Consider the following 26,758-nt stretch of genomic DNA (forward strand, 5'->3'; position numbering starts at 1 on the left):
CAGTGGACAGGGCGTTCGCACACTGCGTTGATTCTCATTGTTCAGTTTTTCCATAATTATTACCTGTTTTCAACACTTCATTTTTAAGGTCTTTCAAATGCAAATGTAGTGGTCGACATGTGCGCAGATCCCCCCTCCATGAAATTAATAAGCCCCTTACTGAGGGGGCCTGCTTACAATTGTAAAATTGTGACTTTGAGTTGAGGTGGATAAATATAAATGCCACAACTGAGTTTCATGGGAACTTTTATTGTATATATTATAGTCTTCTGCTTATTGCATGCATACAGGCCAAAATATGGGCACTATAAAACATACAAGAACCGTATCCAGAGATAACGTTCGGTTAAAACCCAGGGGAAAAACTCTCGGGCTGGTCCCCCCCCCCCCTTTTTTTCAAATTTCCGCTGGCTCCCCATGCGAATCCTACAGTTTTGCACCCTTGGTGGTCGATGTGTGTCAATCGAGCACACGATTGCCCGGACTACATATGTATTATATATATGTATTACATATATACACATACTTACACATACATTCATTGCACTGCTATACCAATTTTTTTTTCTGGTTTTGAAACAATAACATTGTGCCGGAAATTAGTTATTTCGGCACTTTTTTTTAATTGTTATTATAATTTTAGATTATGTTTGGAAATTTTATTTTCTATATAATTTGGTTACAAAAGGGCGATTTACACTTTGTTAGGCTGGTGTACTCTACTTAGTTAAACTTTGTGCCAGTGGACCGAAGCTCCTTTTCTCAGGGACCAATCTGATCTTTTGCAAGTCTAATGTAGACGTTAGCAGCCCGTATGAAATTTCTCCCGCTTACAGTCACGTTCCCGGCCTGTAACATTATTTCTCTTCTTGACTAAAATCGCATAGAGCAGCTTCTGGCCTGCAAGCTCTATTTCTCAGAGACCCGCTGAGACTAGCGAGTCTCGGCACGAACGAGGATCCCGTGGACCCCTGTTCCCAGCCCAGTTGCGTTTTTTATACCCCCTCTCCCCCACAGCTACTCACCTTGATTCTCAGAATTTAGCCCAAGATCATTGACCTGACGTGAACCTGCCAGGCGGTGGCCGACTTCAAGGACGATTTAACATAGAAAAAAATGTGCATAGAAAGACCACCCACGACATCTAGTGGCAGAAACAGTAACTTCTTCTCTTGTCGCCAGCGAGTGGAGCTGATGCCCACGACACCTAGTGGTGAACTTGATAACACCCCCCCCCCTTCTGTCCTCCTTTAGGACACCAGAGAGCAGCTCCGGCTGTGTCATAAGGCCATATGCTTCCTACTCGCGTCCTGTAAAAGTCGATTGTATGTTGCTTTCTGTGCCTGCCGGTAGAGACCGCAGCAGTCACCCTGCGGCGCAAACAACTGAAGTCGTGGTTACGACCACCTCGGTCACCTCCGGAAGTATTCGGCCCAGAGCCGAACCTTCCCCCTCTTTTTCCCTAGGGCCGACCGCCCGTTTTAATTAGGAGTTTTGGCCGTCATCGCCGGCACTCTGACTTCGGCTACTTACGGCGTCACCTCTGTTAAGAGGATATTTCGCGGCAATGACGAACTCGTTCGAATAAGGAATGGTCAGCTGTGTTAAGGTATGTGATCCCAGCTTCAAAATTCAGTAGTAGCCAGTCAGTCGTAGTAATTAGAAAACAAGTCATGTTTTAGTTTAAAGTTTATTAATTTTTTTATCTTACTAAATGATTATTTCTGCCGCGTCATCCGCACAATTCTCGGTCCGCGCCTTTCGTATGTCAGCGCGAGACATTTCCTGAGCCCAGGAGCTACACCCTGTTTGGTGATTTACTTCGGTATACTTTTCCTCCCCGAATTCCCGTTTGTTGGCCTTTTCGCGCCGACTGTGTTTGACTGTCTGGAAGCAGGTCTAATTCGTTGGAATTTGGCTTGTGTTTCAGACAGAGTCCAACATTTGGGCGCCGAAATTGCACCCATCATGTTGTCCAGGACCTCCAGCTTAATTTCTCTCTAAGAAGAGCTTCCTCCCGGCCAGATGTCCAACTTGAAGCCCCGGGTGATATCTAAAATTTAACTTCTCCCTACAAGCAACGAAATAACTTACCTTAATAAATACCAGCAAGCAGTGCCATAGAGAACTTATCAAATAAGAATATGTGAAATTGTTACAGCAATGAGTAGACGAACCTAACCTGCTATAAAATGTAATTTTGTGTTGTTAACAGTATAGTGGTTCCCAACCTTTTGTGGTTCATCTCCCCTTTCTGGAGGTTGACTAACACCTATCCCCCCCCCCCCCCTTTTTTCAATTTCATTGTATGCCTAACTTAAATTTGAAGTAAACTGTAAAAAGTGAAAAAAGTTTTATTTATTTAAACATTTAAACAATTTTATTACCGTATATAAAAAACAACCAAAGCAGTTTTATCTGGTCACTCTTAAATAAAATATAAAAAAAATTCAAATGTACATTTTTTACAGATTTATTTTTGAGAACAAAGAACTAAGATCATTAACATACATTAAAAAAAACAGGAGTACATGTTTTCATTTTTAAATTGGAATCTGGAAAAATTAAGAAAGTTGACAGTTAAAATTTGAAAAAAAATTATTCAAATAACTTTATTAACTCTGGAAACAGCTGTAGCAATCATTCAAGGTCAATTGAAAGTTTGAAAACTTTGTTATTGTTTTATTTTACCTTTTCAATGGCTGACTTGTGCTTGGTGGATTTCAGTTAAAGCTTGAATATACGGCTTTATGTTCGTCATGTTCAGACGCAAGTCTCCTTTTAGGCAAATGTCCAACTTATTTCTTTGTTTTATGAGTATCTGAACAACAGAACTAAATCCTTTTTCAACTAAATATGTTGACGGCAACGAGATGAGAAGTGGTTCAGTTTTTCCCCACAGTTGTGCTAACTCGTAACTGCTCTGCTTGAAAATGATTTTCGCCTCACAGTCATACTTCAGATCTAGAAACTCCGTCTGCAAAGAGTTATCAAGCTTATCCACAGCTTCAAACGAGAATGGATCTAGAATCCAATCCAGAAATTGTAACTGGATCAAATATTCAAATCTTGATTGCATGTCAGTTTTTAACTAGTCAAGGTGATCAGTAATAATTTGATTTTGTCTTCCGGGAGTTCAGGAATCTCGTTAACTGACACAGAACACTATTTAAGAGTCGAAAACTGAATCAGCTCTTTACGGCCAATATTTACCTTAAGAATATCAAACTTGGCGATGAATGATGAAATAATTCCTTTGACCTTGATAAGGTTTATCTTGTTTCCTTGAAGCCTTATATTGACTTCGTTTATTTTTTCAAAAATATCTGTAAGGTACGCAAGTTCAAACTTGTGTTGCTTCAAATTCTCACTTAAAACCGGATCAGACGTGTCAAGAAACTCTGTAACCGTGTCAAATAATTCGAAGAAACAGCGCAAACAGTTTCCTTTGGAAAGCCACCTCACGTCCGTATGTAGAAGCAAACGTTCGAATTCCTCATCATTTTCATGGCAAAGTTGTCGGAACAAACGGTCATTGAGGGGATTAGCTTTGATCTTGTTAACACCAGCAATAACCAGTTGTAGGGTTTCATGCAGGACACCACTCAATTTTTTCGCAGCTAAGTGTTGACGATGAATGACACAGTGAATAGTGATGACCTCTGGCACTTCTTTCCTAAGGTGGGCTAGAAACCCAGCATGACGACCTAATATGGCAGGAGCACCATCTGTTGCGCAAGCACTCACGTTTTTTAGAGGAATCTTTTTTTCCTCAAATTAACCTTGCTCCGCTTTAAAAATCGACGATCCCTTCGTATCAGTTATCAAAGTTCTAGCAAATAACATTTCCTCGTTAATTTCCTTTTGTTCATTGATAACCCTCACATAAGCTAATAAAATTGTTTTGTTATTAATTACAGTTGATTCATCAATCTGCAATGCAAATTTACTTTTTTTTCAACTAATTGGTTTGGATTCAACGTCCGTGGCCATTTCGTCAATTCGCCTGGAAACAGTATTGTTGATCAAAGGAACCGTCTGACATCTTATTACTAGAGACCTCGCCTAGCATGATTTCAACAATAACAAGAGTCTCGCCAATTGTGTGAGGTTTACCACATTTAGCGATCAATAAAGACACCTCGTAAGAAGCAAGAAGACCTTTGTCAAGATCGTTTGCATGTTTTTTTTTAAATAATTCACTCACATTAGTCCGTTTATCAGCTTTAGCTCTGGGGTGTTAAAATTAACTAAGTTCTTTACTCACTTTATCACTGTGTACTCTTGATAAATGATCTTTCATTCGCGAAGGCTTCATGGCTTCATTACTAGTAAATGTATCATCGCACAAAAGATAATGTGGAAACTGCACATTTTGCGGTGACGCGATAAAACTGAATTTTAAATACTCAGCTGAGTATTGACGACACTTCTTCTTTTTTGATTCCATTGTGTACGAACTTCTACACTTCAAAACAAATGCACAAAAGCAGAAAATATACACTCAAAAACTGATGGTGAGGCACACAAAGACTGGTGAAGACTAAAGACGAATATAGGTCAATGGCAAGTGTGTTGTGATAGCTGGAGAGGGAGGGGGTTGAGTCACCAGTCGGCCACGCTGAGCAACAACAGGTGGGTGACTGTGGAGAGGGGTGAGTGCAGTGAACTCGCCGGCTAAGAATAGCTAGTGACTCATGTAACTAGTATTGTACAGTATTTATTTTAATTTTTCCGCCTTTGAATACTCATCGCCCCCAAATCACCCCCCACTTATTTATTGCCCCCTGATAACCCAAATCGCCCACTTGGGGGTGATCGCTCCCAGGTTGGGAACCACTGGTATAACATATTTTAATAATATCGGGCCTGCCCCCTTTTAATAACTTTAATATATTATTAATACTATTTTATTGTGAAACCAAAACAAAGGGAAAACATATTTATTTTGCCTTTTTAAATAAAACAGGAAACCTATAGACCAATCTACTTATGTAGTGTTCATTTATTTATCATTTACCTATATCTATTTAAACGATCCACTAGCTCCCAAGTTGCTGGTGCAGGAAGTATAAAATTGTCTTGTTCTCCACCTCGTGCACCCTCTGGTAATACTTGTATTTTTTTTATAATTTTGCTCAGCTGTTTCCTAGGCTTTTTTTTATTAAATAAAAATAATATAATTTTATGACACGAGGGGCATATCAAATGATAGCAGAGCATGGTTTGGTTTTAAGGCATACCTAAGTCAAGTAGGCATACCAAAAAAAAAGGGATTTCAATTATGTATTATTAACATTGTGAACTGATCGCTGGTATACCCTGTAGTAATTTGCGCTTTGAATATTTAGATTATTTTGATTTTAAAGTTGCCCTGTTCCTTCACTTTGCGCGCTGTGTTAAGACACCGCGGGGCCTTGTCGGTGCTACGTCCGCGCTGTCCGCGCAGGCAGTGTGCGTTATCTCACATATGTGACTATCTTCGGGTCACCACTACACTTCCACCCCCCCCTCCCCCCCCCCCCTGGCAACTGCGACCGCTTGCCCAAGGTCGGTCATTCACCGTCCTCTTGTCCCGCTACGTGTCGAGGGCGACTATCTTATCTCTTTCCCCCCTCACCATCACTATCTTTCACCGTGGCGTAGCCTGTCGGCTCGCGCCACGCGATTAGAAGTATGTCGAGCATATCCCGGTGCCAGAAGGCGTAATTTTTTTCTTTTCCTTTTCGCATAATAATAATAATACAGGGATATTTTACCCCTACAAATATTTTTTTTTTCTAGCTGAATGCTTCATTAAATACTTTTATGAGTTTCCCTTTATCAAAAGGCACAACCTCAACCAAAATAAAAAGTGTTGGAGCCTTATCTGCACTTTGCACGGGGAAAAAGTGCAGTGCATATTTACTTGTAGTTTGTTGTACCTGAGTTAATATTATTTGCGTTGCTATGTGAGGGTCATGTGGACACATAGAGATGGGGCAAGGAAGAGTCCTGAGCAAGTGCCTCTGTGATCAACCGAGGTTCCAGTGCCATTCGGTTGGCGGGAACAAGGCCCTACATAAAGCAGTGACGGGCTGTGTGGGAGGGGTACCTCGAGAAAACCCACCGAAAACGTTTGCCGCGTTTCCCACCAGACATGGACGGACTAGTAGTTTTGGAAATTTTAGCCCCGTTGAAGGCATAGTTTGTTTTGACGAAAGTCTGACTGCATGGAAGCATAGTATTTGGGTTTCCGATTATAATAAATTTCGAAGAATAACTACAAACGAAAAAAATGGTTGTCTGTAGAGTCGGTTTACGGACGATAGTTAAACGTGACAACGTCATAACAAAACATTGATGAAATGATTGATCCAGAAGGAAATGAAATATCATATTCGGCCTGAGACTTTGTACCCCTTTGGTCGGATGTTGCCCATTAACGAACTCGACACTTTGTTTTATGTATCAGTAGAGAAGTGACTTGTAGAAAATTACGTCAGTAGTCGTGTTCATAAATATATAAATATACATATATATATACATATATATACGTATACTTTTGAGATGACGATGGTTACTGGGTATATGACGTATGGCCCATGAAACGAAAAAAAAATGTAAAGATTTTCCGGACGTCACATCATGGTAACGAATACAATAGGTTGTCTATCTTCGAAATCTACTTAATGTTTTTGCTGTACTCTTAATATGGTTGTTTACCAATTTTTTTAAAAAATATTCCAAGATAAATCTTGCAATTTTATTTTTTAAAAAAAATTATCACAGTGCCTATACACTAACAAATATATCACATTAAGTTTTAACTTATAAATATATCACAGCTACTAAAAACTTACAACAGTACTTACAAACTCACAAGGATATATCAGTAAATGTTTCGAAAAAGCTTGGATAGTATGTAACGAGTTGCTGTTTCGTGAAAGGACGAATTCTTCTCTACATTTCATGCAAACTTGCAGCCTTTTGTGGGATTTATGGCACTATCGTTCAGCAAAAATGGAATGTCAGTCTAATGTAAAGATGCCGTCATGAAATGAGTATCGTTACACAAATATAATGAAAATACACATCAGCAAAGAATTAGCATCAGTAGTATATAATAGTATTTCCTAGATCAGGCCTCAGGCGGTGGAGCCGAGAGCCGACTCCGCCATCTTGGATTTGTGACGTCACGGCGGCAAAAATTCCTCAAAAGTCCTCAAAAATGACTCAAAATGACTCAAAATTTCCCGTTTTAAGAAAAAATTTCCCGTTTTCGAGGGAAAAATTCCCGTTTCGAGGGAAAATTTCCCGTTTTATTCCTCAAAAATCCCAGCGGCTAGAAATGTCCTGATAGAGGCTTAAGCATCCTTAACTCAAGCCTCAGTTAAGCCTCTTATCAGGATGTGACCTTGACCTTTGACCTTGACCCCGACGGCCATCTTGGATCCACCATCTTGGATGACGTCATTTCTTTTTCTCGAACATTCCGGCATTGCGTTATCCGCCATTTTGAATTATGACGTCATCGTTGCAATTTACGTTACGGCCGCCATCTTTAAATTTATTATCCAATTTTAATGAAAAAATTTTAAAATTATAAAAAAATTAAATAATAAAATTTTTAATAAAATATTTATAAAAAACAAACATTTACGACACGGAGCTCGGAGTCCTCGGTTCGAACCCGACAGAGGCAAAAAAATTAAAAAATGATGACCGATCCTTCCCCCGCGGTGGACGCAGGCATACTGACTCCCTCCACTTTTTTTTCAAAGCATATATATATCGTCAGGTAGTATGACGTCATGTCCGCCATCTTGTCCTCGTCTGCTGGAAGCCATCATCAGTTTATCGTCGACGAGAGTGCGCTGACGCCATGTTAGTTTAATTCTTATCCGCTAGAGTGCAGTAATCATTTATTATTGCTGTGACACCCGACATCTTGTCATTTGGCCGCCATCTTGAAAATCCATAATTATTTAGCTAGAAATTCGGGAAAAATTCCAAAATTCATTAAATAAATTTGTAATCTATATACTGATCGATTAGGTCAACTAAGGTCCTTGGTACGTTCTAGGACGATGCAAAAAAATTAAATATAACATCAATTTAACATAATAGTAACAGGTTCGAGGAATTAAACACCACAAGTTCTTTTACAAACATAATATTTATTACATAATTTCTATTCAACTACATGATCATTTGCGAAAGCCAGCAATCTTATAATCATTTAGCTCCGCAGCGGTGTGAAATTACTAATTCTTAGCTCCAATCGGTTTATACTAGACAGAGTCCAGCCAGAACCTTTACAGACATAGTCCACCTCTTCTTGACAAAGTTTCTGGATACCGTTTTTAACAGTTTGCTTCACATCGTTAGAACTGTAAATTACTGCAGCCGATGTCTTGAATGCACACTTCTTCACTTTGTCATCGAACGGATATGGCTTTCCATATATACAGTCCAACCACAAGTTATATTTCAAAGGTCCGTTTGTTGCTACATCATCAGTAAGCTGATTGATTATGTCCTCTCTGATATCAAGAAAATTACAAATGTCCTTCGACTCACCTAACGTATTTAAATAATAGTAGTCTTTCAATGTTCCACGAAATGCAGACTGCACCAAGTAGAAGCCATTATCGTTCACTTGTAATGCTCCGAACACAGTCTTAGGTTTAGTTCCATGTTCAGACGTCATACCAATCGGTTGCTGCACATCGGTTTTTTTGGTTGTACGCTTTCATGTCTCCAATCTAAAGCGAGGAGTCGAAATTTCTGCAGGTAGTTCAGCAGTAGGAGCACAGACTCCACCTTTACATTTTTTCGCATGATGTCGCAAACTGTCAATTCGAGTAAACCATTTAAGGCACTCATCACATCGAAACTTCATGCGAGAAGGATTCTTCGTGCATTTGCTCCGCTCATGTCTTCGTGCATCATGGAAAAATGCGAACGACGTATCACAGTAGCTGCAAGGATACCGTGGTGATGAAGACGATCCTTTCAGACCCGATCCAGATACTGACGTTGCCGCAGTTGCACCATCTCCAGGCATACTCTTATGAACATCAATGCATCGTTGTTGCGCCGAAACCTTTACTTTCTGCCGAACAGCAGGACCTTTGCATGCCTTCATGTGCGTTTTCATATTATCTTTTCTGGCAAACTGCTTATGACATTTCTCACAAACAAACATTTTACGATATAGGTTCTTGGCACATTCGCTCCTCTCGTGTCGCCGAGCATTGCTGTTGTTTGAGAAAATCTTGTCGCAGTAACAGCACCGATGTTCGCTAGTTGTCAAATCAGCATCCATTGAAGTCTCCATTGATGGCGAACCAGCGTTCGCCGAGTTTCTCTGTGCAGACAGCACTAGCAGCATTAAAGTCTCTTCTGCTGGCGGTACCACGTCTGTTGAAGTCTCCTCCAGTGTTGACATCGACGTTGCCAACGGGATCTGCTCCACCATCGTCGACGCTGACGTCATGGTTCCCGCAGTCGATGGTACAACCTCCATCGAGTTCGTCGTTAAAGTCGGTAAAGATGCCATCGAGTTCGCAAGAACAGGTAATTACGTGATTAATGCACCAGAAGAAACAAACTAGGTGATCCTTACACCGACGACGTCAGTAACAAACTAAGCATCCTGTTGTCTAGAGCTCGCTTATATATACATGCACCGTATGGAACAATACGCTAGTCAAATCAAGAACCATTTACAATAATACTAGAGTCAAAACAACATTAAAAATAGAAGGACCATCAACGAAAAGGCAGCACATTTGGAAGCACCGACAACTAAAGGCAGCACATTTGGAAGCACCGACAACGAAAAGGCAGCACATTTGGAAGCACCGACAACGTAAAGGCAGCACATTTGGAAGCACCGACAACGTAAAGGCAGCACATTTGGAAGCACCGACTACGAAAAGGCAGCACATTTGGAAGCACCGTCATCGAAAAGGCAGCACATTTGGAAGCATTGTCAACGTAAAGGCAGCACATTTGGAAGCACCCACAACGTAAAGGCAGCACATTTGGAAGCACCGACAACGAAAAGGCAGCACATTTGGAAGCACCGACAACGAAAAGGCAGCACATTTGGAAGCACCGACAACGAAAAGGAAGCACATTTGGAAGCACCGACAACGAAAAGGCAGCACATTTGGAAGCACCGACTACGAAAAGGCAGCACATTTGGAAGCACCGACAACGAAAAGGCAGCACATTTGGAAGCACCGACAACGTAAAGGCAGCACATTTGGAAGCACCGACAACGAAAAGGCAGCACATTTGGAAGCACCGACAACGAAAAGGCAGCACATTTGGAAGCACCGACAGCGAAAAGGCAGCACATTTGGAAGCACCGACAACGAAAAGGCAGCACATTTGGAAGCACCGCCAACGAAAAGGCAGCACATTTTGGATGCATCATCGAATAAGGAAGCACATTTGGAAGCTCCATCAACTAAAAAAGGCAAAAAGGAAGCACAAGTTACGAGATCTAAGTCTTAGTAAGAAATCATAATACAAGAAATAAAAACAGTACATTCTTATAATTTAAATTATTTATTTTATTGCTTTACATTATACAAATACAAGTAAAACAAGTCAATATTGTATGTAGCCAGCATTCCTCAGTTCCTTGAGTATGAAGGATATTTCTTTGATGCACGAATAGTTTCCTGCACAAAGCGAACCATGTAGAAGTCTTAGCCGGTCAACCAATATGTTTGGATCTTTCCATGATGTGTAATCATTCTCTTCTACCACCATCTTCCTTGCACCTTTATAATAAATATTATGATCTCTGGTGTCTTCCGTTTTACCACAAACCTCAGGGTTACTTTCATGTTGGAGACGGTGATCATCACAAGCTTGATCAGATTTATTTAATATATCACGTCGTTTCCATCGTTTCGGTCTCAGGACACCGCCACATTCTTCGATCTTGGCAGCTTTAGGTGCTTCATCATAGTCTATGTCTTTGTCAACAGCCTCAGAGTCACTGTAACAATCACCGTAGAAGGAATCGTTTTCACCCAATTTACCGTAATAATTCGATGTTGATGATGTTGAAGTGTCTTCATCGTCTTCATGCTTCCTTTTTAGGAGTCCATCATTTTTACAAAGTAGGAAAGATCTACTTGAATTCGGCTGGAATATATTCTCACTTTTCACGTTAAGGATTCTGTCACTGTCTTCATTCTTCCGTAAATCATCAACCTTCTTCAATTTAAGTTCTTTGTCGAGATCGGAAGAGCCAAGAAAATTATTGTCGTAATGCAGATCACTCTTCCTTAGGCTAGTAGATCCATCGTTGTCCTCTAGCTTGTACGCAGGCTTGGCGCTACAAGTTCTGCCATGTCTTTTTAGGCTCTCTCTCCGCGTAAACGACTTGCTACATCGAACACAACTTATCATATTGCGCAGTGGATTTTTAACACAGTCATTCTTCTCGTGTTGTCTTTTATTCTTTCTCAAGATAAACTCTTTACTGCAAAACTTACACCTATGTTCTTTCGATACAGCGTCAGATCCCAAATCGGAATTCATATTAGTTACTGAGACTAATGCCAGATACCAATTGAGTGTTTTAAATTAGATTCAATACTTAAATAGAAATTTTTTCATATTTCATCAGCGAGAATTAATATATCTCATGCAAAAGTACTTTATGCATGTAGTTCTGCTTTTCAACAACAGATGTCGCCAAATGTTGCTTGCAGGTAAATAATATTTAGTTATTTTATGCGGGATGCGGGATGCTCACTATCGATCGCAAAAGAAGGATGGCTTCGTTAGACTCCAAGGAAAAGGAAGTTCGTCTTGCATGTTGGTGCTCCACAGATGTCTCATGGCGTAATATTAATTTGACTGAGTTATGATATTTGTTAATTCCACCTGATAAAAATATTGCAAGTTTTGATTTAGTAGCAGAAATTATCGAATTAAATGTAACTCCAAATAAAATGACATGTCTCATTAGAACAAAAAAAAAATCCATGCAGAGAGCGGTTTCTCAGAATAGTCAGAAACACTTGAAGAAACCACAGGAATGATTGCAAGAACACGGGAAAAACCATCAAAATATTGTCAAGAATAATCAGGAGCACACTGAGGAAACCACCATAATATTAACAATAATAATCGGAAGCACACGGAGAAAATCATCATAATATTGACCAGATTAATCGGAAGCACACAGAGAAAACCACCACATGTTTTCTTTGATATCATAAAATTACAAGAAAAAATATTTAAAAATAAAAATAAATTAATAAAAAATTAAAAAAAATTAAAAAATGCATAAATTTCTGGCTTGTACAATAACTCTATCTTTGCTCAACAATGATAAGTTTACAAGCTAGCAGAAACTGTTTATGCATTTTTTAATTTTTTTTAATTTTTTATTAATTTATTTTTATTTTTAAATATTTTTTCTTGTAATTTTATGATATCAAAGAAAACATGTGGTGGTTTTCTCTGTGTGCTTCCGATTAATCTGGTCAATATTATGATGGTTTTCTCCGTGTGCTTCCGATTATTATTGTTAATATTATGGTGGTTTCCTCAGTGTGCTCCTGATTATTCTTGACAATATTTTGATGGTTTTTCCCGTGTTCTTGCAATCATTCCTGTGGTTTCTTCAAGTGTTTCTGACTATTCTGAGAAACCGCTCTCTGCATGGATTTTTTTTTGTTCTAATGAGACATGTCATTTTATTTGGAGTTACATTTAATTCGATAATTTCTGCTACTAAATCAAAACTTGCAATATTTTTATCAGGTGGAATTAACAAATATCATAACTCAGTCAAATTAATATTACGCCATGAGACATCTGTGGAGCACCAACATGCAAGACGAACTTCCTTTTCCTTGGAGTCTAACGAAGCCATCCTTCTTTTGCGATCGATAGTGAGCATCCCGCATCCCGCATAAAATAACTAAATATTATTTACCTGCAAGCAACATTTGGCGACATCTGTTGTTGAAAAGCAGAACTACATGCATAAAGTACTTTTGCATGAGATATATTAATTCTCGCTGATGAAATATGAAAAAATTTCTATTTAAGTATTGAATCTAATTTAAAACACTCAATTGGTATCTGGCATTAGTCTCAGTAACTAATATGAATTCCGATTTGGGATCTGACGCTGTATCGAAAGAACATAGGTGTAAGTTTTGCAGTAAAGAGTTTATCTTGAGAAAGAATAAAAGACAACACGAGAAGAATGACTGTGTTAAAAATCCACTGCGCAATATGATAAGTTGTGTTCGATGTAGCAAGTCGTTTACGCGGAGAGAGAGCCTAAAAAGACATGGCAGAACTTGTAGCGCCAAGCCTGCGTACAAGCTAGAGGACAACGATGGATCTACTAGCCTAAGGAAGAGTGATCTGCATTACGACAATAATTTTCTTGGCTCTTCCGATCTCGACAAAGAACTTAAATTGAAGAAGGTTGATGATTTACGGAAGAATGAAGACAGTGGAAGAATCCTTAACGTGAAAAGTGAGAATATATTCCAGCCGAATTCAAGTAGATCTTTCCTACTTTGTAAAAATGATGGACTCCTAAAAAGGAAGCATGAAGACGATGAAGACACTTCAACATCATCAACATCGAATTATTACGGTAAATTGGGTGAAAACGATTCCTTCTACGGTGATTGTTACAGTGACTCTGAGGCTGTTGACAAAGACATAGACTATGATGAAGCACCTAAAGCTGCCAAGATCGAAGAATGTGGCGGTGTCCTGAGATAGAAACGATGGAAACGACGTGATATATTAAATAAATCTGATCAAGCTTGTGATGATCACCGTCTCCAACATGAAAGTAACCCTGAGGTTGGTGGTAAAACGGAAGACACCAGAGATCATAATATTTATTATAAAGGTGCAAGGAAGATGGTGGTAGAAGAGAATGATTACACATCATGGAAAGATCCAAACATATTGGTTGACCGGCTAAGACTTCTACATGGTTCGCTTTGTGCAGGAAACTATTCGTGCATCAAAGAAATATCCTTCATACTCAAGGAACTGAGGAATGCTGGCTACATACAATATTGACTTGTTTTACTTGTATTTGTATAATGTAAAGCAATAAAATAAATAATTTAAATTATAAGAATGTACTGTTTTTATTTCTTGTATTATGATTTCTTACTAAGACTTAGATCTCGTAACTTGTGCTTCCTTTTTGCCTTTTTTAGTTGATGGAGCTTCCAAATGTGCTTCCTTATTCGATGATGCATCCAAAATGTGCTGCCTTTTCGTTGGCGGTGCTTCCAAATGTGCTGCCTTTTCGTTGTCGGTGCTTCCAAATGTGCTGCCTTTTCGCTGTCGGTGCTTCCAAATGTGCTGCCTTTTCGTTGTCGGTGCTTCCAAATGTGCTGCCTTTTCGTTGTCGGTGCTTCCAAATGTGCTGCCTTTACGTTGTCGGTGCTTCCAAATGTGCTGCCTTTTCGTTGTCGGTGCTTCCAAATGTGCTGCCTTTTCGTAGTCGGTGCTTCCAAATGTGCTGCCTTTTCGTAGTCGGTGCTTCCAAATGTGCTGCCTTTTCGTTGTCGGTGCTTCCAAATGTGCTGCCTTTTCGTTGTCGGTGCTTCCAAATGTGCTGCCTTTTCGTTGTCGGTGCTTCCAAATGTGCTGCCTTTTCGTTGTCGGTGCTTCCAAATGTGCTGCCTTTTCGTTGTCGGTGCTTCCAAATGTGCTGCCTTTTCGTTGTCGGTGCTTCCAAATGTGCTGCCATTTCGTTGTCGGTGCTTCCAAATGTGCTGCCTTTTCGTTGTCGGTGCTTCCAAATGTGCTGCCTTTTCGTTGATGGTCCTTCTATTTTTAATGTTGTTTTGACTCTAGTATTATTGTAAATGGTTCTTGATTTGACTAGCGTATTGTTCCATACGGTGCATGTATATATAAGCGAGCTCTAGACAACAGGATGCTTAGTTTGTTACTGACGTCGTCGGTGTAAGGATCACCTAGTTTGTTTCTTCTGGTGCATTAATAACGTAATTACCTGTTCTTGCGAACTCGATGGCATCTTTACCGACTTTAACGACGAACTCGATGGAGGTTGTACAATCGACTGCGGGAACCATGACGTCAACGTCGACGATGGTGGAGCAGATCCCGTTGGCAACGTCGATGTCAACACTGGAGGAGACTTCAACAGACGTGGTACCGCCAGCAGAAGAGACTTTAATGCTGCTAGTGCTGTCTGCACAGGGAAACTCGGCGAACGCTGGTTCGCCATTAATGGAGACTTCAATGGATGCTGATTTGACAACTAGCGAACATCGGTGCTGTTACTGCGACAAGATTTTCTCAAACAACAGCAATGCTCGGCGACACGAGAGGAGCGAATGTGCCAAGAACCTATATCGTAAAATGTTTGTTTGTGAGAAATGTCATAAGCAGTTTGCCATAAAAGATAATATGAAAACGCACATGAAGGCATGCAAAGGTCCTGCTGTTCGGCAGAAAGTAAAGGTTTCGGCGCAACAACGATGCATTGATGTTCATAAGAGTATGCCTGGAGATGGTGCAACTGCGGCAACGTCAGTATCTGGATCGGGTCTGAAAGGATCGTCTTCATCACCACGGTATCCTTGCAGCTACTGTGATACGTCGTTCGCATTTTCCCATGATGCACGAAGACATGAGCGGAGCAAATGCACGAAGAATCCTTCTCGCATGAAGTTTCGATGTGATGAGTGCCTTAAATGGTTTACTCGAATTGACAGTTTGCGACATCATGCGAAAATGTAAAGGTGGAGTCTGTGCTCCTACTGCTGAACTACCTGCAGAAATTTCGACTCCTCGCTTTAGATTGGAGACATGAAAGCGTACAACCAAAAAAACCGATGTGCAGCAACCGATTGGTATGACGTCTGAACATGGAACTAAACCTAAGACTGTGTTCGGAGCATTACAAGTGAACGATAATGGCTTCTACTTGGTGCAGTCTGCATTTCGTGGAACATTGAAAGACTACTATTATTTAAATACGTTAGGTGAATCGAAGGACATTTGTAATTTTCTTGATGATATCAGAGAGGACATAATCAATCAGCTTACTGATGATGTAGCAACAAACGGACCTTTGAAATATAACTTGTGGTTGGACTGTATATATGGAAAGCCATATCCGTTCGATGACAAAGTGAAGAAGTGTGCATTCAAGACATCGGCTGCAGTAATTTACAGTTCTAACGATGTGAAGCAAACTGTTAAAAACGGTATCCAGAAACTCTGTCAAGAAGAGGTGGACTATGTCTGTAAAGGTTCTGGCTGGACTCTGTCTAGTATAAACCGATTGGAGCTAAGAATTAGTAATTTCACACCGCTGCGGAACTAAATGATTATAAGATTGCTGGCTTTCGCAAATGATCATGTAGTTGAATAGAAATTATGTAATAAATATTATGTTTGTAAAAGAACTTGTGGTGTTTAATACCTCGAACCTGTTACTATTATGTTAAATTGATGTTATATTTAATTTTTTTCATCGTCCTATATCGTACCAAGGACCTTAGTCGACCTAATCGATCAGTATATAGATTACAAATTTATTTAATGAATTTTGGAATTTTTCCCGAATTTCTAGCTAAATAATTATGGATTTTCAAGATGGCGGCCAAATGACAAGATGTCGGGTGTCACAGCAATAATAAATGATTACTGCACTCTAGCGGATAAGAATTAAACTAACATGGCGTCAGCGCACTCTCGTCGACGATACACTGATGATGGCTTCCAGCAGACGAGGACAAGATGGCGGACATGACGTCATACTACCTGACGATATATATATGCTTTGAAAAAAAAGTGGAGGGAGTCAGTATGCCTGCGTCCACCGCGGGGGAAGGATCGGTCGTCATTTTTTAATTTTTTTGCCTCTGTCGGGTTCGAACCGAGGACTCCGAGCTCCGTGTCGTAAATGTTTGTTTTTTATAAATATTTTATTAAAAATTTTATTATTTAGTTTTTTATAATTTTAAAATTTTTTCATTAAAATCGGATAATAAATTTAAAGATGGCGGCCGTAATGTAAATTGCAACGATGACGTCATAATTCAAAATGGCGGATAACGCAATGCCGGAATGTTCGAGAAAAAGAAATGACGTCATCCAAGATGGTGGATCCAAGATGGCCGTCGGGGTCAAGGTCAAAGGTCAAGGTCACATCCTGATAGAGGCTTAACTGAGGCTTGAGTTAAGGATGCTTAAGCCTCTATCAGGACATTTCTAGCCGCTGGGATTTTTGAGGAATAAAACGGGAAATTTTCCCTCGAAACGGGAATTTTTCCTTCGAAAACGGGAAATTTTTTCTTAAAACGGGAAATTTTGAGTCATTTTGAGTCATTTTTGAGGACTTTTTAGGAATTTTTGCCGCCGTGACGTCACAAATCCAAGATGGCGGAGTCGGCTCTCGGCTCCACCGCCTGAGGCCTGATCTAGGAAATACTATTATATACTACTAGCATCAATCATTATAAAAAAAAAGTTTTGCCCTATCCAGATAGAAAAAGAAAGGGTGGGGTGCGGGTGAAAGGACTAGCTCATTTTAAATTCCCTGACTACTTGCGTCCGTGGTCTGCTCATTTTTTTATACAGTAGAGCCTCGATTATTCGTGATCAGATTAACGGGGCATTCGGTTAATCGAGTTCTCAGTTCAGTTAAAAATTAAACATATTTTTTTGGAGGAATAACCAAGCTCGCGAAGTGTATTAGGGAAGGGACAAGAAAGGAGTAAAACTAAAAACCTCGTATTAAACTGTAATTAAAATTCATATTTTTCATTGAAACTTGGTCTTTTAGGTCATTACAAATAATTTAATTCATAAATATTTTAAAAAAATTAATAATTAGTGTCAGTAATACTTGTACATTTGTTTGGTATAAATTACTTACGATATTTTGCTGTATTGTATAACCTAAATACATTTTAATTCGTTTATTCGTGATTTTCGCTTATCCGTGCTGACCCCCCTCCCCCCGCCCCATTTCTTCCACGGTTAATCAAGGTTCTACTATATATTTATTACTGTAAATATTTTGCTAGAACGTGTAAAAATTGAAATTCTCTGTAAAAGTACGAACATTTTGCAAACGCTCACGAATGAAAGTCAAAAAAGTATTTAATTTTTTTCCTTGACACGCAAAGACAAGGGCAAAGGCAAAGGCATTGACACGTAAACGGAGGCGGATCTTACGGAACATCTCTATCGCGTCTCTGCTGCTTCCACAACGCACGGAAGAGTACAAATTACAACCAATGAGATTTCATTTCAAGGTTACGAAATATTAATTTAATTAACAAATAAAAAATCATAGTTCGAGATTATAGCACGGGCAGAATTCACATATCTAATAAAAAACAAACCAAAAATATCAAGAGGACACCAGATATTCCAGTACTTGAAACAAATTTTACCATATTTAGAACGTAAAAAAAAAAAAACATGGCTACCTACCACAGCAGCCGAATACTCGGCTTCAATAGGTCGCACGGGGCAACGTAAACGGGAAGAGCTCGATACGTCTCCGTTTACGTGTCACTGTAGAACGGGCCTTAGCTACAACATAATTGGACGTAGTTATGCAAAAAGGAACCAACCCACAATTTTTTTATATATATTTTTTAAATAAATTAAAATAGTAGAAGGTTGATCGTACTTTTTTGCTATTATTATATCAGTTATTTATACTAGACCATTAAAATTATACCCATATTATGTTATCAATACGAGAAGTACAATTTATAATTAACTTTAACTTCACAAATATTCAGAATAGGTTTCGTGTGGGTTGGGTTCCCTTTTTTGCATAACTACGTCCAATTCTGACATCGCTTCACAGCTAGTTTATCCGTGGATGCAGTGGTCGCACACGCCACGTACCTGCCGTAGCCGTAGAGGTAGAGCACGAGGCTGGAGGCCAGCACCAGCACGCTGGACAGCACGTAGAGCGCGAGGCTGACTTGCGTGTTGAGCAGCAGCGGGGACTCCGCGCGCCGCGGCAGCAGCGGCAGCGCCTCGGCGGGCCCGTACACCTGCACCTGGACACACAACACGCGTCGCTCCGGGAGTCACCGGTGCACGTGGCTGCAGGACAGACTTGGCGCGTGGACGGGCTGGTTCCAGGCCACGAGAAGGAAACTGGGCAAGACTCAGATTACCCAAGACCACATGGCGGGGTTTCCCTCAACCGGGAGTCTGGAGGAGAGGGGTGCTGTCATAACTTAGAAACACACAACTTAGAAACACATAACTTAGAATTTTCCAAGTTATGACAGTTCTAAGTTATGACTTTCTACGTTATGACGTTTCTAAGTTGTGTGTTTCTAAGATGTGTGTTTCTAAGTTATGATCTTTCTAAGTTGTGTGTTTCTTAAGTTACGTGGATTTTTCCAAGTTTTCTAAGTTATGACCGTTCTAAGTTGTGACTTTATAAGTTATGTGTGGTTCCACGGAGGAGAGTTCCGTCCGCCATCTGGACGAAATCGACGAAAAAAGTGAGCTCTGCGCATGCGCGGAATTTGGGCAACAGTAGTCGGCAATGGATAGGACACCAAAATCCGTTCCCCGAAAAAATAAGGGATTGGCCTTGTCCTATCGTGCCCTAGAAATACAGTTAGGGTATACGTGTATCATATTCAACATGTTAACCCTTACTTTTGTGTCTTGTAATACCGGCGGTAGTTCAACTCCTCATCGTGTAAGTCAGTTGGCCGAGGACTACTGAGGATGAGAGGAGAGTAGAGGAATGACGGAATACATGAATGGAGGGTAGAAGTTGTAAAAATATATAATTGTATATTTAAATGGGACTATCGCCTTCCATGCCTGTAAAGGCACGGCAAGTAAATAAATGGATTTGTGTCGTCGGGAAGATGATTTACCCCGCACATCGCACGAGTAATGTAAACGTAAATGTCTTCTGTATTGGTGCAAAAGGTTTTAAAATCCACCACGGACAAGATTCACATTTTTCACTCTTAGGTTTTTTACATAATTCAATGGCTACATACGTGTGAAGAACGCGAGAAGATGTATGTGTTTGCCTGAAATTTCTGGCATAATGTTGTTGGCCTTCGCGCCCTGAAGAGGATGAGTTGGATTACCGTCTCGTCAGCGCCGAGGAGAGAGAGGTGGAAGGGATGGAAGGGGTGGAAGGGGTGGAAGGAGTGGAAGGAGTGGAAGGGGTGGAAGGGATGGAAGGGTGTAAGGGTGTAAGGGGTGTAAGGGGTGGAAGGGGTGGAAGGAGTGGAAGGGGTGGAAGGGTGGAAGGGATGGAAGGAGTGGAAGGGGTGGAAGGGATGGAAGGGGTGGAAGGGGTGGAAGAGGTGGAAGAGGTGGAAGGGGTGGAAGGGGTGGAAGGAGTGGAAGGGTGGAAGGGGTGGAAGGGTGGAGGGGTGTAAGGGGTGGAAGGAGTGGAAGGGGTGGAAGGATGGAAGGGGTAGAAGGGGTGGAAGGGGTGGAAGGGGACACCCACCTTGTAGAGCACGCACATGCCGGCGAAGGACAGCAGGCTCTGCAGGCCGTTCGCGAGCAGCTGGAAGGAGAAGAGCAGCCCGAAGCCCTTGTTGGTGTTCCAGAAGACGGCCGGGTAGCGCACGGCGTACACGAGCAGCGCCAGCGCGTAGTTGAGGAACTCGGCGGACACGGGCCCCCACGGAGCCTCGTCGCCGCCGCCCCCGGCCGCCGCCGCCGCCGCCGTCGAGCTCGCGAGGGGCAGGGGGGTGGGCAGCAGGTCGGTGGCGTTGCCGCCCGGCGAGGTCACGAAGCTCAGCACCACGAGCCGGTCGTGGTGCACCACCATGAAGTCCAGGTCCGTCCTCCAGATGGCTTCTGCAACAGCGGCGCGCGCCACATGCACACTCGCGCTTGCAAACCCTGACCGCCGAGCCCGAGACACAGTTCTGGCCCCACTCGCTAGATAGCAGCTTTCACAATACATCACTAACACAGCTACAGCGATTGTGAGACGAATTGCATAAGCTATTATCACGCAAACAAACCAATGAAGATTAATTAACTTTATTTTGGTAGCCACATATTTCATGGTGTGGCATAGTACCAGAAACTTGGCATCCTCCACTAATTTGTGTAGAACATGATTTTTTTTAAAAAAATTTCAAAAAAGCATTTTTTTCTTACACAGTTTAAATTTCTGTTACTAAGCAATTAGTCGCGTAGTTAAATTAACATTATAAACATAACACTTTGGGTTTGAAAACCCCGTCCGAGATATTTTTGCTAGTCATCACGGGTCCACCCAACATATAGAGTCACATGTCGCGCAAAAAAAAAAAAAAAGTGTTTTAGTTTCTACTGTCAGGGCCCTTCCACACGGACCACGCGGTGCACCACCGAGTGGCGAGTGAGGAGATAGCCACAAGCTGCCACTACTTCCACACGGGCGTCTGTGACGGGCTGGCGCGGGTCCCCATAGAGGCATAGAGGCGTGTGGAGCTGTCTTCCAATCGCGCGACAGCTGCTCTGTCGCGTGCGGATTGCTTTACAGCGGCTTCTTTGGCTCGCGCCCTTTATCTTTGAAATGGAATCAAGCCCAGCGATTGGGATTTAAGATCTGTTGCCTACATCAATAACATTTTAAGAGGGAAGGTTTCGGGTGGAAGGTGTGAGCAATGTTGCAATGTTTGTCTCAGATTTTGTTGTCATGGAAGCAGCTAGAAAGAACAAAGCAAGCATATGCAAATTTCTGTATGTGTATTAAAAATTTAAACCTATAAAAATATCACATTAATTAAAGAAAGCTCAACTTGTTGTACAAGTTGATGGTAGATAAAAAAAAATGGTGCGTGTACCTATGTAGGCGCGTTAGAAGTCATACTTACTTGAAATAGTAAAAAACTAACTTTATTTTTGCATGGAAATATTTAATAGAAATATAAATAATAAAATAACTAGAGTGGTATTATGAATATGGTTGGCAAAGTATAAACTTAGTCAAATTAAATTTTTTAAAATAAATACTCAGTGTTAAATATTAATGAAAACACATTTATAAAATTAATTATTCAATTTAGTGAAATAAACTAGATAAATTTTAATTAGTAATGAAAATTTATATTTATTCTGAATGTTTATACTAATTAAGAGTATAGATTATTTATTTAATTATAATTAAAAATGCAAATAAATTATAGATATGGAAAATAACCTATTTTATATAAATACATTTGAAAATAATATTGATAAAGTTTCTACAGACAATTTCTGTCACTAATATTCACGATAAGCAAATGTTTTCAATGATATGGACCAGTTTTTAACATTGATCACTAAAGTATAAGATTTAAAAGCACATGTTTAAATTTTATTTGTATGTGGCCTTTTATTTGCGTTTGACTTTTTCTTTATTCTGTGATAATTTAGTTGCAGAAAAGAGTTTCCTCGCCGAAGTCCATGACCCAACTCAGGGGGCGTAACCAAACAGGCCACTAAAAAAAGCTGTGCGGTTAAGAAATGCAAAAATAAAAAATTAAATTTAAAATATAAAGAAAACGTAGAAACGTCTTAAACGTAATAACTTAAATAAAAAAAAGTAATTTCACAGAGATTATTAGTTCAGAATTTGTGGCATGCTGTATTAACATAATGGCATATCGATTATAATTGCAAGCTATTATAGTTTGGAATAATTTTTGAAAATGTTGAATTATCTTGGTGGCATTGAAATAAGCATACTGACATATGCTCAAGTGCAGACGTGTTGCACGTGTGTATTTTTTTGCAATGAAACTGAGGTTGTGATTTTCAACACGTATATTTTGTGGCTATGCAGTTTTTAATTTTTCAAACAAAAGGTAAAAAATTTTAACATAGGTTTTTTGTTGTTGTTCCGTACTGAAAAATAGATAATCTTAAACATGTATGGTGAATATTCGCAGTAACGCACAACCACAAAAAATAAAGGTTGCCATCATTTACTTACCGAAAATTTAACGATTTTTAAGAAGTTAGGTTGCTTATAAATGCAACACAGTTAACTGATTTCCAAAGAAAATAAGAGCGTTAGTTATAGCATTTTGTGACTCTTATCTTCCCTGTTTTGTGAACAAATACTTTCCCCTGTGGCACTTCTCTGCATCTCATTCATTCACACGGGCCAACGAGTGACGACACTCAGTGGCGCGACCGAGTGGTCCGTGTGGAAGGGCCCTAAGAGTATCACTTCTATCTCCCTCCAGATTCTATGGTTACAACTGCTCCAAAACAGTGAAATTTGACTGCGAATTCATTAACGGCTACACTTCAATATATTGGCTCTCACAGTTTATTTGCATTACATGTTTCTTAATTAACAGTGATTTTCAGTTCCATTTCGAATGAATCCACTGACTCCTTGGTAAAAAATCATATATTCAAAATGAAGTTGCCAGCAACTTGTTAGCAAAGACGTATTTGGCTTTTTCAGCAATAACTTAGTTAATTACTTCAATGGTGAATTAATGAAACATTGTAAAGATTTAAATCTGAAGCTTAAAGAAGATTCAAGTAATGAAACCGTCATTGGCGGCATTGATTTGTTTAATGAAATTAATGCTTTAAAGTTGCATTTTTTTTTTTTAGAAAACCAGTCTATTGATCCACAAACCCTATAACAATATATTTTTACTAATGATATAATTTCAAAATTTCCGAACACAGTAGTAACATTTCCGAACACAGCAGTAGCACCAAGAATATTACTTACATTGCCGGTTTCAGTTGCATCTGGTAAAAAGGTCCTTTTAAAAGTTAAAACTTATAAAAAACAATTTAAGGTCAACAGTAGCCTACAGCAGCAAAGACTAAGTAATTTAGCTATAGTTACAATTGAACATGAAATCATAGATAGCTTGGATACAATGAAATTGATAGATTTCGTAAACATAAAGGCAAGAAGAGTTCGATTTCTGTATGTATGTATATATATATATAGTTTTGCACTTAAGTAGCAAAAATAACTAAGTAATAAAAATAAATAGTTTTTTCTTTGTAAAGTATTTCTTTTATTTTTTCACACCCTTATGAGACAACACTAAAAAGGTTTTCTGGCAAGCTCAGCGCAGTCAGTCGTGTTAAACAGCTGGCGGCATAATCGCTATCGCAGACGGGCGCTCAGACAGCTGGCGGCGGGCCTGAATGTGAGATTTGACGTCCGACTGTTAAGTGCAGAGGGATGAGGCAAAGGGATTATAGAAGGCTCCAAAACACTTGGACGCCTACTAAGTGGTCGTAAAGTTCTGCCATGCCGAGTGGTTGAAATCGAACCCATGACTCAACCACATTTGTTTTCTATGCAATATGTTGTGACGCAAAATTACTCATAACTTTAACTTTGCCTTTTTGAGTCGTCCGTGACTCACAACTTGACACTTGTGAGACGACTCTAGGTTAAGGTGCATTAGTTCTGGTAGTCACACGGGCAATCCGAAGGCCAATTTGGCGTTAATGCCACACGGGAATGAAGGCTTAGACAAAATTTCATAACCGTATCCAACGATACATGAGCTGAAAATGATGGAAAAATCAAACATAAATTTACAAGAAAAAATTTTATAACAGCCTAGACACAAATATATGTCTGAATTTAATTTTTACGGTATCCAGCATTGAAGTTTCAGTTACAGTTTCAGTGATGATGATGTGTTAAATTCAAAGGTTTGTCTCTTGGTTTCATTTGCGCGTCCAAGTAAGTACACAGAACGATACACATAGTGAGTTGCCATTGCCTTCCCAAATATGAAGCTAAACAATACACAATCCCGCAATGATTCTGGGAACAGCACCCGGAACATTCGGTCTTCCAATTAGGGGCCCTGAGAACGAAACAGCGCCTGTGGCTGGGTTAGGCTGTAATTAATTGGAACGCTTTATCATTTTGCAACGCACCACTTGGCATGTTTTACTTCGGCCGTAGCAGGAAATGTTTCTTATCTGAAATAAGACATCACCACACACATGGAAATGACCGAAAAACTAAAACGGCATTAAGGATAGGCCTATATATTAAGTGAACGTTACTTTTTGTCATAAATAATGTGTTCCAATTATTGGAGTTAGAAATGTTTTATTTTATCAGTGCGCACAAATATATTTGCTTACAATAAGTTAATTATGTAAATGCGTTTCTGGCAATGATTTTTTTAGATTATTTGTTTTAATAGAAAGGGCATTATGTTTTCGTTTTATGAAAGAAAAAAAAATGAACAAATACGTAATCACATATTTTTTTCTAATCCGCACCACTTCTAGCAACTAACTGACCACAGTTTCTTCTTGCTGGTTATCCACCCCTAACTGAACTTTCAGGCAGTAATGTTGCACTGCAAGACTGAGCAGCTGTGCTACCCCAAATGTACTTATCACAAACGTCAGGTTTATGAACCGATGACAGTCTTCATCACCTGCGGCGGAGCCTTGCTCCACTTCGTCGTGACAGTAAAAGAGAACGGCTGCGAGTTGAAGTGAAAACGCGAAGGCGCCATCAACAACCAGGTAGGTGAGGGGAGGCTCTGGGTCGTGACTCAGCTAGCACGAGGTTGATCGCACTGCCGAGTCACTGGTTTGATTCAGTAACTTCAACACGATGTTTGTAGTTAACATAGTGCCTTGACCAAGTTCAACCACAAAACATTCAGGACGGTATTCCAAGAGACAAAAATAAGAGGTGTTGAAAATGCTACACCTGTACCCTAACCGTATTCCTAGTGCACAATAGGACACGGATTTTGGTGTCCTATCCGTGACCTATCTGTTGCCCAAATTCCACGCATGCGCAGAGCTCACTGTTTCGTTGATTTCGTCCAGATGACGGACCCGTGTCTGGCGCCATTAACTCGTATATAGTCACTTTTGTGATCATCAGAGGACGTACCAAGCGTGTTGGTGTGCCAAATGAAACCTTATCCTGGAATACATTTTGTACACTTTGATAGTCATAAAAAGAAAAATTACCAATTTAAAAAGTACTTAAGAAAATTAGAATAACAACATTTACTTCGTGTGAACTTGTTCCTATCTGTAGGATATTTCCCGTAACAATTGTATCGATGGTTGTGAAACATCCGCTAGAAATGCGTTGAAGTCAGTTTCTAGCCTCGCGCAGGGCAGAGTTTATTGAAACTGTTGCTGATTTGATTCCTTACTAGGATTTGGTTTAGACACGTTCTGGAATACGACCCGTGAGTTAGGTTTCAGTGGCATCTCAACAAGGCAGTGCTTAGTCGCTACCTTACCCTGACGTCTTGGAATACCAATCTTAGTTCCACAGCAAAATTCTTACTGAGAACTGTAATAATATGTTATTATTATAGATTATGCAGCTGCCGACTGTGAAATGCAATTTAGGTATCAGTGTCACGGGTCAGTCGACATGACTGTACCAGCCTTAAAACAACCACATTCAAGGGTCTTATCCTCAATGAAACTCTATAGAACGCATACTGCAGAAGACCACGATGGGGCTAACAACATGGGTCGGCACATTAGTAGGTGGATACTACCCCCATGGAACCACGTGCTTGGAAGCAGAAGTACAAGAATGTCCCAGTTATAAAATTTAATAATATCAACTCAAATAGTTTATGATAAGCGCATGCGCGAATACTGGTTTGTTATTTTCTCGCTTGCAGCGAGAAAGAATGGCTCTTTCCACAATTAGTAGAGGGTGAACCTGTAAACTTTATTTAGCAACAGGATGAAGCCCCTCTCTATTGGAATCTCTTTGTACTAG

At 40.0% G+C, this 26,758-nt stretch overlaps 1 protein-coding gene across 1 annotated transcript in view; it reads right to left on the bottom strand.

Moving 5' to 3' along the window:
• LOC134531337 (protein tincar) overlaps nt 1–26,758 on the bottom strand; it is a 300,099-nt gene that overhangs the window by 96,954 nt on the left and 176,387 nt on the right. Inside the window, exons 3-4 of the mRNA XM_063367034.1 lie at nt 20,507–20,862; nt 18,913–19,070 (exon numbers count right to left, since the gene is read on the bottom strand). Coding sequence (XP_063223104.1) covers nt 18,913–19,070; nt 20,507–20,862 — 514 coding nt within the window. The remainder of the gene's footprint in view (nt 1–18,912; nt 19,071–20,506; nt 20,863–26,758) is intronic.

Source organism: Bacillus rossius, chromosome 3 (assembly GCF_032445375.1).
Source record: "Bacillus rossius redtenbacheri isolate Brsri chromosome 3, Brsri_v3, whole genome shotgun sequence".
NCBI classification, from domain to species: domain Eukaryota; kingdom Metazoa; phylum Arthropoda; class Insecta; order Phasmatodea; family Bacillidae; genus Bacillus; species Bacillus rossius.